Here is a 15,969-nt window from a genome sequence, read left to right on the forward strand (position 1 = left end):
ATTTTGTTTGAGGTAATGATGAATTTTCACCATGAACAAAATGTAAGAATTTATAATTTCGTAAAAAAAAATATTAATAACAGTCAAGTTGTTGTTGTTATTTTATTTTACTTTATTTTAACAGATCATTTTAATAACATCTCTTTTTCATGCTTGTTAAATCCAAAGATGGAGTGGGATTTGCTGAACACAGCATTGTCATGAGAGGAGCTCACATTTGAGCTGAAAAGTATTTTCTTTTTGAAATGAGAATTTTGAACATACAGTATAAAGTGGTTTAAAAAAGTGTTTCCTTCTTAATATTTTATTGTTGTTGTTGTTTCTTTGTCACACTTCAGGTTTTCAGAAAATCTAACCAATTTAAATATTAGTCAAAGACAACACAAGTAAATTAAGAAAAAAATCCAAACATAAATGGTTCTGTTTGATTACCTAATAATTGGTTGGTCTACCCTCAGAAGCAAATGAAAGTAATCAGCATTGTCTCTTCTGGTGTTGTAAATTTCCAAATGTAGTAGCTTCATTTGGCTTTAATTTTATTCAAGAATCCCAGATCTTCAAGCCCACAAGAAATGCATTATTTGTAACAGCTTAAGTAGAGCTTCGAACAGGAAGTTATAAAACAGCAACTTGCCAGCTGTGACAGCCAGTTATAGGACAAGCATTTCTTTGTTGAAAATTAATAATTAGCACTTGATCTCAAAAGAGCCATTGTAGAGTTTTTACTTAAGTCATAAAACCTGACAAAAATACTCAAGTACACTTTGTTCAAGGAATTAAATGTTTTTTATGATGAAAAAATAATAGAGGAGTCCCATTTTTGTTTAGTTATTTCTACAAATGAGCTGTAAGCACAGTCACAAACACATGCATGTTATAATGCAGAATTTATGGAGCTTTGAAAGTAGGAGCCATAAATCCTTCAAAGCTCAGTGATTGGCTATGTAGGAAGGAGTCTGTCTTGAAGTGATTTCATGAGTGCAGTAGAAGTAGTCTAGGAACAAGGGAAATTAAAGTAAAGTTTGGAGAAGGAGGAGGTGGAATAGTGGGAGGATGAGTGGGAGGAGATTTAATTTCAAACTGCAGAAAATGTTGACCGTTACCACTCTGAGCTGAGCAGCCACTGCAACCCTGAAGTGAGCAGGAAATAGAGGGGTAGGTGGTGGTGTGTGTGTGTGGAGAGAACTGGAGGGTTAACAAAGGAAAGCACAGGACCAATGATGTCACTCCTTCTTAAAACATAATGTGAATGAGCAATGTCCCTGTGAGACTTTTTTATGGTTTCAGAGTTCAGGTTTGCTTTATGTGTGTACTGTGACCTTCAGGAATGCAGTATAGCCTTCTATGTTACCAGCCACACACACGCACACACACCCCCACCCCCGCACACACACGAAAAACAAACACATAACTTCAAGCAGCTGACCTTCAGCCTTTACTCCCTTTCCTGCATCATGTTTCCCTAGCTCTCTAACTTTGCTTTGATAAATAAATAATTTTCATCATTTCTTTCTTTCTTTCAATTCTTGCTTGCTATGATAAGTTTGGCCAGAAGATGGCCTCAGTAGACTGGTGTGCACTTCATGCTGATTAGTGCACACCAGTTGTTATTGTATGTGATTCATTCTGAGAAATAATTAGGGATTTACCTCCTTATGTATTTAGAACTTGTTACTTAGTGAGAACAAACTCTGGATGTATATTCCGGTAATGCTTGATGTCTTTAACTGAAGCAGCAGGAGACTTATGTTTGTTGACCTGCTGAAAGCTCCAGTGAAGTTTAAGAAAATTAAAGCTTGATTGTGCTGTATTTACCATCTCTTATGATTCTACCACCAGTTATTAAAAAAGGAGCAAATTGTTTCAAATGTGAGACATTTGCCATTAGCTAGCATGTGGTTATAACACCAATAGCCTACTTGATCACTTTTGTTTTGTCCACATTTTCATATTTAGTGTAAAGAGATCTATTTATTCTTTCACTGCGACTTCAGAATGCAACGATACCAAGTTCACTCTTGTTTATACATTTGTTTGTGAGTTGAAAGTCCAGCGATTTTTCAGTTCAATATTCATTCCACAGATAAACTCACAGTTTGAATTATTCTTCAAGATCTGCAGTCTGCGCGTAAGAACTGTTTCCCACCAAATTAAATATTCTGATCAGGGAGTAGAGGTTGTTATACTCAGCATTGAGAAAACTGGAGAGTCCACAGAAAGGAAGACTTACACCATTACGTTACTTGACATCACATCATATATAATGTAATCACATCAGTCATGGGTCAAGGCAGAATAAGATATTATGACACCTGCCACGATTTGAAAGGAGAATCATTTCCGAAGGGTGTAGAAGCTCCATAAACTTGTCTGTTCTCAAGCGGACAGAGTCTATCAGGAAGATGTCCTGCAGGTTTTTCAGCTGTCAGTGGAAACGATCTGAGTCCTAATCATCCTCCTTCCTGGGTATGTGTGTGCAAGGGAGGTAAGCGAGTGGGAATTGTTGGCTGCCGAGTATTGGTGCTCTGACAGGTTAAGAGTGAGAAGAGTCGAGGCGAGGGGTGAGAGCCTGGCAACTGTACAGAAGACCCTTCCACACGCTGTTGACACCCAACCTGAATCTGACAGGTGCGGGTAGGGAAGGCTGTCGGTTCATATAGCCCTCCTTGGGCCCCAGTCTTTGTCTGCTCTGCTTGCCACAGAACCCATAAATAATGAATTCCTGTTCCCTATGGCAAGTGCTGAGGAGCCCCTATATGCTGCTCACATGCCGTACCAAATATTGTCACAGTATTGTGTTTTTCATGCAGCAGGTCTCTAGAATTTTTTTATTTGCTTCATAAGCTCAGTTTGTTTTCAGGATCTGTCGTCAAACAATTGCTGGAGAGCTCACATTGATTCAACAAATAGAATATCATCAAAAAATGAATTTAATTGATGCGGCACTAAAAATCATTTATAAAAAAAATGTTTCCATTAATTTGAATGATTATGGCTTGCAGTAACTCAAAGCCTAAAATTCAGTTTCTCGTAAAATTTCTCATGTAAACCATAAAAAAATGCAGGTGATGTGAAAATTATCCAAAGGAAAGTCAAAGCCTACACCCATAAGGAGGGTAAACTACAAAAGGTAGTTCCTAAAAATCCTAATTGTTCCAAGTACAACAATGGAAGATTTGGTGGAAGGAAAAGTGTTGAAGTTCAAGTTAAAAGACAAATTAAAGAACATTTACATGTGAATACATAAAATTATAGCTAGTTGGCTAATTTCCATATCTATTCCCATAAAAAACACAAAATCCCATAAAACAACCTTATACTCTATACATCTCTACATATATTCACATGTGTGCCATAGAAAAGGTGCAGGAGTTACTGTGATAACCACAGCCTTGCTAAGGCTGTGAACCCAAGCTGATTCGGGAGTTTGGGGAAATTCTCAAGGCGTGAACTGTGCCAAGCTTCTCTTAGTCTTTAAATCACATAATAGCTTAGCACCAAAATAAATTAAAGAGGTGTTTGGTGTATCATCTCTTCAGACCAAACGTCCAGAAAACTTGCAAACAGACGAAACACCAAGTTTCTTTAAATCAAGGCCAAACCCCCAGCTGTTTAGAGCTGGTTTGATCTATAATAACTCAAAGATTTATCAATGTATTGGGTTGATATTTGCTTGAGAATTTTGATGATGTCATTTGACAAAATGTAACTTTTATTGCTTGCTTCACAATTGGTTACTGTATTATGTTTTATGGCGTGAAGCACTTTGAACGGCCTTGTAGCTGAAATGTGCTATACAAATAAACTTTACAATGACTGAGGTAAACCAGAGAGAAAACATTTTTACTGGTTTTAAGGTGGACTTGAGGTATTACACCACTGTACAAAATCTTCCTTTTAAATGAATGTAAAATCTTAAGTCTTCACTGTTTTTTACCCAGAGCACTTCTTTCTCTGTGACCTTTATGACTTTATGGAGATGCTGATTTCATTTCACTTCCAGAAGGACATAATACTAAAAGTACCAGAATGTGGTTTCACTAATATAATTCTGTGTAACCAGCAAACTCTCTCTTGCCCAAAACCCATAGAGACATGATCAGTCTTTGTCAAGAGATAGATTAAACAAAACCGCAGCCAATGGTACAGATAAGCTGAAGGCAGCTATTAAAGCAACCGGTGCTTTCTCAGCAGAGCCACCGGCTGATCGCCTCTGTGGCATGCTGCATTGATGCTGAATCTCATTTAAAATGAGCCCTAGCTACGTATTTGCTGGATATACTGTACAGCACACGAACATACCTTTCAGTAGGCACACATTTCTTCATTTAAGATAAATTTTCACTTGTCTTGTGAGGTATTCTAAACTTTCGGAGGAAATGGATTTTGGTATTTGAGCTTAAAATGATTTGTTTCCCCAGTCCACCACATTAAGGCATTTCCTGAAAACCTCAATTTTCCATATTGAGTGCAGTTAGTCATCATCCAATGAGTTGGTCTTTGTTTGTCTTCCCAACTCCAAAGAAGAATAAACAAGTTGAAAATGATTGTTCAATAAAGGCTTTACTTGTGTTTGATCTGAAAATAGAAAGGCCCTTCCTTTTGGTGGGCTTTACACAAAAACAATACATGTGCATTTAAGTCTAACCAAATGCACAAGTAAATTCCTGCCAAATGTGAATATTCTGTAATCTAAGTTTTGTATCGTTTCATTTGCTTTACAGTAAATATGTTTGTGTTTCTTTGAGTTCTCATAGGAAAAATCAAGATTTGAATTTTGAAACTGAACTAAATGGCTACTTATGTTAAGAGGTTCATGAGTGCTAAAGTTATGTGTCTGATATGCTATTAGTTTAGTCATTCTTAGGGAAAATTAGTTGTGTAGAGCATGAACTATAATGACTGAATGATAGATGCACTCCTGGGGGTTTCGGGTCAACTCTGTCTTGCATTTGGCCGCTTTCCCACGAAAGTTCAATATGAGTTTTCTATTAAATTAGGATGCTAATGGTGGTCTAACACAGTAACAATAGATTATCCTGTTATATGTGGCAGAGTTCACATTGACTTCAAAATTACCTCACAGAGCACAGCTGAAGTGGCAGAACCTTGACCAGAAAAGTGTTTTTTATTTTTAACAAATAGTTTTTTGATTTACACATGGCTTGCACTACATATGTTTCACAAAAAATAAGAATCTTCTGACTCTTTGCTTGTTTTAAACAAAGGCAAAAAATAAATCTCTCGAGGTGTATTTGGGAATAGCACAAGAAAGAATATCCTTTCTTATGTTATTCCCAAATTTATGCCAGTTGGCAAAAACATCTGGTTTCCATTTATATGCTATATGTTGCATCTTTCAACCATGAACTAGCAACTAAAATCATTATCACAGTGTTACTGTAATGAAGAAGTGATTTTTTTTTAATTTTTTTTTTTTTTTTTACAAATTTCACTATTTCAATCATTGGTAAAGTTGTGAGCAATAAAAAAAGAAAGAAACAAAAGTGTTATGAGCCTCTTGAAGGGAAACAAAATGTCACCCGTCCCCCCCATTGAAACACAGACTCCAATAATAACTGAAGCAATGAAACAGAAAGAGTTTTCATCAGCTGCGCTTTTAATGTATAACAACAGTAAAAAGTGAATCTTTTACTTGCAAAATAGGAGTGTTTTTATGTACAGTATTTATACAGTTATAGATTGTTTAAAAAAAATTACAGTTTAAACATGACAGTTTATTGCACAACACATTTATAAATTATCGCTGTCAAACCACACATGAAACAGATGGATTCCATAATATTTTAACACTTAACATGAAATGTATTTGTTTTTTTTTTGTTTTTGTTTATCTTTAACACATTTTTCCATGAATCAAGGTCCTGTGAGGAGTGTAAAATCTCCTCTAAATACTGAGATGGTAAAACTGGCAGCAAAAGACTGAGCGTGCTTCTTAATGAAAAGCATCAAAAGGTCTTCATCTAGCATCATCACAATGGGTGAAACAATCAAAAGTAAAACTCAGAATCAGAGTGATGGCCAAGTAGACTTTTTTTCCTTCATGATGGTAATTGGCTGAAAGCTTAGAAATGTGTGCTGTAGCAACACCAGCACTGAAACTAAAGCAGCCAGGTCAAACGTATGTATACTGGAAAGCAAAATGAAATTGTTGCCTTAAAAAACGCATTTGCCCCTTACAGATTTACACTGTTTTTTACACTTATTTTTTTTTATATCAATCAACAGATTTTAACAGAAGAAAAAGACAAAGTGATTAAATACAAAACGCAATTTGTAAATGAATTTATTTATTTAACCAACCTTGCCATATGTGAAAAACGAATTGCTCTGCAAAGTTCATAGTTGGTTATATTAGCATTTGGGATAACTTGTAGTGAATCTTTAAGTTGTTGAGAAAATATGACCTACTCTTTGGAGAATTGATTTACTTCAGACATATTAGAGGATTTTCGAGCATGAATAGGTTTCAACCATGGCACGGCATTTTAATTGGATTTCAATAGAGCCTCTGACCAGGCCACTCCAGAACTTTTTTTTCCCAGCAACTCAGAAGTGGACTTGCTGGTTTGCTTTGAATCATTCCGCTGCACAACCCAAGTAGGCTTGAGCTTAACGTCAATAATTGATGGCAGCACATTCTCTGTCAGGATTTTCTGCTGGAGACCATCCTTGGTCCATCATTTGTACAGTGAAAATAATGTGTTTTCATTTTTCTTAAATAATGTATCAGTTTTATGTCCGAATAGTCAAAAAAGTACTACCTTTCTCTTACCAGTCTGAATGATAAGAAGTGCTTTGTGCCTGGGAAACACCTCATTTATGCCATTTTGGTCCAGTCTCTTTCTCATATTTGTTTTATAATAAATACCCACCCTTTATTGGGGCAGGCAATAAAACTGGGCATTATGAATTTTAGTTCTTTTTGAGATCTTTTAGTCTACTTCATGTTGCCAGAAAGGTTTTGTTTGAGTGATTTCATGATCTCAACTGTAGGCAAGAATGTGGCTTGTAAAAATGAACCAACAAACAGGTACAGTAATTCATAATGTAACCAGAGGCTAACTATATTTTCACAGAGCTAGGGTTTTATTCTAACAAATGCAATTTTTTTTTTTCGTTTCATTTTTCATTTTAATTTGATTATTTGAAACAGTTAAGTGTAATATAGAACCAAACACAGAAGAAAATGTAAAGGGCAAATACTTTTTCAAGGCACTGTGGGTTGAAACACAGAAACACATTGTGACGCAACAAACAGACTTGAAACGGATCAAAAGCTGATCCAAACACAGATTTAATTAATTAAATATTCACTCTGTTTACAAAATATAAGCACACCTGCTTTGTACAAATCTACAGCTCCATTTCAGCTTTTCACCCACAATTCAGTTCGACGTCAAGCTCAAGTTGGACACCATATTGGAAAAAATCAATAACGCATCAACGGCTTTATCTACCTTAATCTATCCAAGTTACTTGACAAGAGCTGCAGGTGTTCTTAATATCCTGTACACCGGGTGCATTTCAAGTATTACGCTTCATGTAAACAATAACTGATGAGAAGGGAAGGGTGGAGGGTAGGGTGCTATGGGCCAAATTTAGGCTAATCTGATCCACGATCACGCTTAAAACATCATTAATCATGCTTTCTGCAACAGTACAATTCGGCCTCCACTTATCTTTGAATGGCTGAATTAGTGCCCTATAGATCACTGTAAAAATGTCCTATCTCAAATGAGATCTCTTCCGTACAATGTCATGTTTTATTAATAGCTTTGACAGGAGCATTTAACTCAAATGAATTACGAGGTGCAGTAAAATCCAGGAAGAGGACCCAAAATATCTCCATATATATTAAAAATTGTAGCGTTGAGATGTCTGAGTCTGGGACTCTTCGGAGATTTTACTCGCTTCAGAGTTTAGAAGTTCAGACAATCGTCACAGAGTGAAACATAACACTGCACTTCTTTTAAAAGCCCCTAGCAAAGGCTTAACAACACATAGTCACACATCTCTGCTCAGAATGGCTACAAATAGCAATGTCACTCCAAGTCAGTCACATGAATAACTGTCCTTCAACTTTGACATAAAATGTACTTTGAGTTGCGTCTCAACAGACATGTCGTCCCATTAAATTGGGTTCTGTCTTTGCCGAGCTCCTCCGCTGGCTTAAGCGTTGAGTCATTCTTTTATTAAGTCCTGTTCTCTTCAGAGCTCACGCTGGTGCTTCGCACAGTTAGTACAAGCACCGACTACAGAGGCAAACCATTTTCCCAGTGGATAGGAATTGGCAGTTAAATCTGCAATTGATGATGGCCTAAATCCTTTTGCTCTCCGTTTGAGTGTTTTAGAAGCCGAATATTTTCTTGTTGGAGTTTCTTCAGGAAAAAAAGTGACACTGGTAGTAGAAGTCTTTGCTTTGGGATGCGCTGCTGTGGTTTGTGTATGTACATTTGTATTTATGTGTGTGTATGTTTACACAGTAAGTTAGATAAATCTTTCTGTGTATGCTTTATCTGTACGTGTGATTATGATTACACATCCACATATGGAAGTGCTGATGTCCACATCTGAGGAACTTGGATGTTAAATATTTAATCTCCTCCATTACACTTTGATTTGTGGTATTAAACGCTAAAGTTTGGACACACCATATGTGTATTTATCTTGGGAATTCTTTATGTTTTGGTGTGTATATCTCAGCTTTCTGGGGACATGGCAAATATGATCTGCTCCACTTTGTATGCCAGCTTCTGCTTCTGGGCTTGTTCATCTTGCTCCAGTGCCTCAATGATCTAGAACAGACAAAAAAACAACACACAAACACACAAGATGAAATAGCCAGGTAACCAAGGACACAATGTGTGTTGTCAGTCAGCTGAAGGAATCTGATTTGCACATGCAGGGTTTGAAATGAAAATATTTTGCAGCAGCAAATTTATCTTTACTTGGAGGTACGTACGAGCTTAAATTATTTATTCTAGTTTTATTTATTTGGATTCAATACAAATGAAGTAACTTGTAAAGTCCTAGGGTTGGACTGATGAGCTGTGGGTAATTTTAGGTTGTAATTTTGAGCATATCTAAGTATGAAAACCAATACATTAAGCACTGATTAAATGATTAATTTCATTACAGTTTATGGGATCTGATGACCACATACAAAAGTCTTCATCTTATTGTTTCTGACTTTTTCAAGAAAAAAAAATAATAAGCTAGTTGCCACAATTAACTGTAATGTCTTTTCTAGCTGGCAAATGGAGAGTTGTTTTTGAGATATTTAAGTTTCACATTAATTCTCCAATCAAGTTTCATCAACTTGTGATGGGAAATAAGGAAATAATTGGCTCCTCAGATGCTAAAAAATTCAGGTTCAGCTGGTGCAGCTCATTTATTTTTTCTTTCTAAATCTAAGGCCTGTTTTGACTGGAAACAACACTATGAGCGCCAAGTGAATCAGCAAAAACACTAAAGATTCTAAGTTGTAAACCCAAATTAATTACAAAAACAAAATGACCAGAAAAAGCTGCAGAGAAAAAGAATTGGGCAAAAACTCCACAGTTCCATAAACAGTAAGCAAAACAAAACAATCCACTCTCCATACAAAATGTTTATCATATAAATCAGTAGAGCAAATTGTACTTTCAGTCAACAAACTACTAACTGAAGCCAGTTTCCACTTTGTGATGTGTTGAGGGCCTCACCTCTTGGCTGTACTTGCTGACGTAAGCGTAGATCTCATGCAGGGCACTGAGTACGTTGAACTCACTGGAGTGGAGGCGAGCCTGTTCAGCCAGATAGGCATTCATATCCTGATCACTGATGGCAGGTAGGCGGTTGATGTCAGCGTAGTACCTGAGAGGACACACACACACACACACACACACACACGCACGCACGCACGCACGCACACACACACACACACACACATACACACACACACACACACACACACACACACACACACACACACACACACACACACACACACACACACACACACACACACACACACACACACACACACACACACACACACGCATGGACTCGGTGTCAAGGACACAGCCATGCATACTGGAGCTTTTCTCCTAATTTGAATTCAGACTGATGTGAAAATCCAGAGAATGTTCAAGGATAAAGGATTATGTACATCAGAGATGTTTGTGCAGAAAAATAAAGAAATGCGTCAGTCAGAGGTTTGGACTTTCAGTTTATATAGACGATGAATTAAAAGAAAATTCAAATTTTTTTAGAGCGTTCAAAATAGATGCCCTTACACTGTAGGAATTAGTAGCTTAGCTGATTCCCATACATTGTTATTGTTGCATTTAACTGCATCTAAAGTTGCAGAAAGACATATAAAAATTGTCTTGACACCAAACAGGAAATAAATAAATCTGTAGATTTAGAGAAATTCTGGTTCTGCAGGTTAACATTTTATTAATGTCAACAACTGAAGTTGTTTAATTTGATTACTAGCTTGGAAGTGAAACCAAGTTATTATAAAGGTAATCTAATTTACTTAGTTTTTATAACAGTTCTGATATTGACACTTACTAAAACTTGACATGAGTCTACTAGAAGTATCAAGGAGCAGGATAATATTTTTAAAAATTACATTTTAAAAACCATAACACTTTTTGTCATACTGTTCCTACTGTTTAAGGCTATTTTAATTTTAATGTGCCAGAGTGCGGATTTATTTTGTCAATATGAAGTAGTGGTGTCAGCACCTTTTGCCACAAGGCCGTCAAATTGCCAGATTCAGAGTATTTGATAAAAAATAGACTTTTTTTTTAATGAAAATACAAAATAATATCAGAATGTTTTTACTGGCTGGTTTATCTGCTCTGACTCAAAATAGCATACAATATTTTGATAACGTGAAATCTGATTAGGGATTTGTAAAATATAGTAAACCTGAAACATAAAACTTATCATACACAATTTATTACTGGCACTGATATATAATCGACTTTCCCTTTTTTGGAAAGTCAATTTCTTTATTTCCTTTGTCTTTTCTAAGCAACAAGAATGGCTGCTGATGTTGCTCAGCATTTATTGGATGCTGAGCAGTCATTAGCTTATCCTTCTAGCTAAATGTTAATCTGTTTTACTCTATAAGGAGCATGATCAAAAAATACTTTATTCTCTAAAAAGTTTAATATTGATCAAAAACTGCTACTAAATTTAGATTGTTTTCATACTATATTTTTATGTGTTTGTAGCAAAATAAAAATATCAAATAGTTTAGATAACATTATTGTAAATGTTTTAATGAATATGTTAGATCATTTCAACAGCAGTAGAAAGAATAGTTTCTTTCCCGTTTAAAGTAAAAGCAAGTAGATCATGTTGTACATTTGTTTAAAATTGTTGGTTACATTCATGTTATTGTGAAATTGGTCAATTTATTCCACCTTGAACATTTCATGCTTAATTGTAACAGAAATTACTTTTTTGAGTTATATTTACCTTTCCACCCAGCTCTTATAGTGTGGAATATCCTTGGCATAGAGCAGCTTGGTGGAGGGCGAATCTTTACCCAAACGGTGTTCAGATGTTGAGCAAGAGTCCATAAAGGTCTGTGCCACCACTGACAGGCAGGCGTCTGTGATGCTGCTTTTATGGATGTCAAACACAAACTGGGGATTTTTGATTACATTCACCCAGAACCGCAGCGGGAGACTGGAAATATGGAAAGATATTGACAGAGTAAAATGAAAATAGTGTAAACACTGCAAGACATGTTTGCAAAGAGAAATTAAATACTTTCCAAACATCAAAAGCTCCTTTTGAATCTGAGTTTAATTAATCCCATGTTGACTTTTATGCTTGACGTTAGTTATGAAAACTAGATGGATATTTGAGCTCTGGTAAAGTCCCACAGCTACAAAATATTTCCAAGAACAACATAAAACTAGGAAAATCCTTGAAGCATGAGGTAAATAATAAATTCCTCTTAAATTAGTTATTCTAAAATTCTAATTAATGCTATGAGGAAATGTGTAAACAGGTACATTCATATTGGAGGTTGGAATGTGCTCTGAAGGCAGACATTCTTAATTATAGGTCTTCGTTTAGGAACAATGGATGTTTTTCTATTTTTTGTTTGACCCAAACCTAGTTGGAAATCAGTAAATTATTTCTCAGAAAGACTTTAGTTTCTACATTTTTTAACATATTGCATGTTGTAGCCCATCAGCATTTATTAAACCATCACTAAATCAATGTCTTCAAACTTGAAAAATATTTTGTGACATCAGACCAATTTGTGTTGTGCAGCTGCTATATTCTTGCATTTAGCCAGCAAGTTTTAATCATTATTCCCTTCTAACACAGAGCTTATATCCTTTAATAAAATTTTATTACAATTTTCAGAAAGACTTTTCCAAACATGGGTCTAGGTTATAATTAGTTAATAATGTGTCTTTAAGTTGATAAAATGACTAATTAGATTTATAGCAAATCACTGTTGTAAATCAAAATGATGGACAGTATCCAAACACAGCAAAACATCTGGTAACATATATAAGTATTAGTTCATAAATGAGGGAAACATTGAAAGAGAGTTGGTGAATATATTCCTGGCTGTTTAATAAACTTTTAATATGTCTTAAGTGGGAAATTTTTCTCACCAGTTACTCTTCCATGTGTGGCGAACGTCCATGTCATGGATGCCATGTCTGTCTGCCTGCTCATCGAGGAAGTCAAACATATATTTGATGGCGAGAGGCAGAGCAGTGCCTCGACATACGGTGCTGAACAAAGTCTCAAAGAGATCATCCACAAACTTCTGTAACGTGCCCTGTAAAAAAACACGAAGAGAAACTTAATGAAGCAGTTCAGTAGTTTTGCTTCTGCTGGTAATATGTTTATCTTACAGAATAGGTGCACGATAAGTTCAAATTCACACATGGATAAGAAAAACAAAGTAACGGGAAACGTACTAGAAGCTGAAAAAATGTAATCCATTCCAGTTTGCTCTTTCCATAGATACCACGCTATCCCAACAGAACACGTAATTGCTGTATTGGTCTACAGCAAAAAATGTTGCACAGTAAATGACTTAAAAATTGTACATTGCGCTTTTGCTACTGATTATAGCTTTTTTTTTTAAAGCAAAGGGTGTACATCCTATTAGCTGCATGAAAGTATAGCAGGTTTAACTGTGGGCAATATATTTAATCACAGTATTCCCTGTTATTGCTATGATGATATAAGTGAAGATGAATATATGTTTTTTTATTTTACATAACATTTTTATCTTTAAATCTACCACTGAATACCATCAAATGCAGGGATGGAAAATTATTTTCCCACAAGGGCCACAGGAGTAGCTATGAATGTTTCAAAAATAAGTCCAGTCACAAAATAAGTATGACTTGCAACAGGAATCATTGCAACAAAAAATGTAACATGCCATACTAACAACTTAAATGTTTTTGTATCTGTAAGTAAACATCATTTAGACAAAACTATTTAAAAAAAACTGCTTGTTCTTGCATTTCCTCTACACTAAATGACAGTCATCAGCTTCAAAATAAAAGCCTGTTATGCAGATTTCATGCCAAAATACAGTAGATCTTCAAGTGGGTTTAATATCAGCTGTTCTATTTACCATTATGGCCAAAATGTTCCGGACTTTACAAATAAATAAGAGATTAAATCACATGCTTAGGAGAAAATGAACATGGTATCTTTATCTTTTGAGTGTCACCTTAGTTGCTAGGAGTCTCGTTAGGTAGATCTCAGACACCATCTTGCTTCCGCGTTCGCCCTCTTTCTGGTCACCGTGGTCGTGGTTCTTGACTAAATGCCAAACTTTGACACCACTCTCCAGGTCAGGGGTGAGCATAGGCACACGGGAGTGAGGGCTGTCAGGGCTGGTGGGGGTGGAGCGGAATGGGACGTCCATACCTAGGTTGGCAATATGGCAAAAGATATGTTCCAAAATAAACTTAAAATAAACCAGCTAAGCAGGTGGGATATGCATTGAGACTGTATAATCACATAAAAGCATATTTGTTAAAGAAAGTGTCCCTACCCTGCAAGTAATAATGCAAATTAAAAAAAAAAAAACAAAACAAAACAAAAGAAGCAAACAAAAAGAAACACAAACTAAATTTTAAGGTTTATTTACCTTTAAATCACAAAAATTAAGCATATTTGACCCTTTTGAGGCATCTTACCGTTTATGAAATCTGCAAAAGTAACAGTGGTTTGTCTATCTTTAAAAAAACACGCTTCTATAAGATGGATGAACATTAGGTAGTTGTATTTGTTTCACATTGCTGACCGTATCTGCTGATACTGCGTGGGAAGCTGGCTGAGGAGGGAATGATGAAAGAGGACATCTGTTTGGGCACCAAGGCCACCACACAGCGATCAGATACCTGAGAGACAAAGGTGCAGCTTCATGAAATGTTTGCCTCGCAGATATTGGTCAAAAGCAGCAAGAAAAATTCAAAGTATCATCAGTGCAATAAAACCAAGGAGCCGAATTTTTTAAATTAATTTATTTTTTGACAATTATGATTCAAAGGAGCAAATAGCATAGCCATCCGTGGGTTTTTAGAGAACTGGCCTTCAGTGACAATGACAATGACCACACCACTTTCACAAGCTATTGAAGAGACCAAATATTGTGTGAATGGGATACATTTTGTGCATCCCGTTAAGTACAGCTGCAAAAATTTTATGTAATATTATGTAATACTGTATTGTCAATAATACAAAGTACTGCAGTCTGACTCAGCTGGGCGAGAAGCAATGTTCCTTCAAGTTTAGCATGAAGTACTAAAATAGGACTTTGTCTGAATAAACCGATAAATGTTGTGCTGCGTGCTATCCTAACGTTTTTTCTTTAAGTTAAATTAATCTGGCAACAACAGCACTAATATTTAATTTGCGTATGCAAGAGTTCCAGGAACGTCCTAAAATGTCTGCCAGAAAAAAGCTGTTCTGCATGTGTTACAGATTTGGCTCACGTCGCAAAAAGCTTAGCAACACGTCAAATACTTCTACACCTCACATGAGTATTGAAAATGAAGGAATTTTTTTCTCCTCTTCCTCTCCTAGGAGTATATAACTTTAAAACTGCTTGAAGAAAAAGTTTCATTGTTTTTGTTTGTCTATATTATAATAAATAACTTGCTGAAATGTCAGCTGTGTGAAAAGGCCTGAAGGTGAATCATACCACTGACAAAGAAGAATGAATTGGCATTTGAAGTCAGTGACCTGTGTGTTAACATTCAAGACCTAGGAAAAAATGGAGGCCAAAAATGACACACAAGTCCATGTTTCTTGTATGAATCAGCTGATTTACTTGTTTTGTATTAACCCAGATTGCTTAGATTCCGATGCTGATACAGTTGCAGCTAAAATTCCTTGAGTCCCACTGCAAATTTGGTTCATTGGCAAAATGTACTGTACAAACTAGCAGCTGTGCAATACACATATTAACTAAGAACTAATATTAAGTCTGGAAATGTAAGTAATCTTAGGAAGATTATCCGTTTGCTGATATAACCTGCTAGTGTGATACATCAACTCGTCTCATTTTATCCCAGGATTTTCTGACACTTGATTGAATCCCTCTTGGTGTTCACATGGTGCAGATTTCAGCACCAAAGGAAGCAAAGCAGGTTCTGAGGATCACTGACCCTCAGCCATGCTTTACTGCACGCATGTTGTTCTTTTCAGCGTACGCCTCAGTCTTCCTGCAGACGTATCGCAGATCCATTGACCTGAAAAATTCTAGTTTTGATTCATTGCTCCACAGAACAAATCCCTAAGCCTCTTTGACTCATTTTTATAGTTTTGAGCAAATTGAAGCTGACTTTACTTTTGCTTTTGGGTCAACAGTAGTATATTCCTCAGTGTTCAGACAAGGAGTCCTTCTATGTTTAGTACGTGACTTCAAGTGGTAACAAAGCATCAGTA

General features: G+C 36.0%; 1 protein-coding gene across 1 annotated transcript in view; it reads right to left on the reverse strand.

The window, feature by feature from the left end:
* Positions 1-5,599: 5,599 nt before the first annotated feature.
* LOC102218448 (plexin-A2-like) overlaps positions 5,600-15,969 on the reverse strand; it is a 96,387-nt gene continuing 86,017 nt past the window's right edge. Inside the window, exons 27-32 of the mRNA XM_005802192.2 lie at positions 14,324-14,420; positions 13,745-13,944; positions 12,663-12,832; positions 11,500-11,712; positions 9,729-9,879; positions 5,600-8,819 (exon numbers count right to left, since the gene is read on the reverse strand). Of these exons, the coding sequence (XP_005802249.2) occupies positions 8,724-8,819; positions 9,729-9,879; positions 11,500-11,712; positions 12,663-12,832; positions 13,745-13,944; positions 14,324-14,420 (927 nt within the window). The 3' untranslated portion in view covers positions 5,600-8,723. The remainder of the gene's footprint in view (positions 8,820-9,728; positions 9,880-11,499; positions 11,713-12,662; positions 12,833-13,744; positions 13,945-14,323; positions 14,421-15,969) is intronic.

Source organism: Xiphophorus maculatus, chromosome 20 (assembly GCF_002775205.1).
Source record: "Xiphophorus maculatus strain JP 163 A chromosome 20, X_maculatus-5.0-male, whole genome shotgun sequence".
Lineage (NCBI taxonomy): Eukaryota > Metazoa > Chordata > Actinopteri > Cyprinodontiformes > Poeciliidae > Xiphophorus > Xiphophorus maculatus.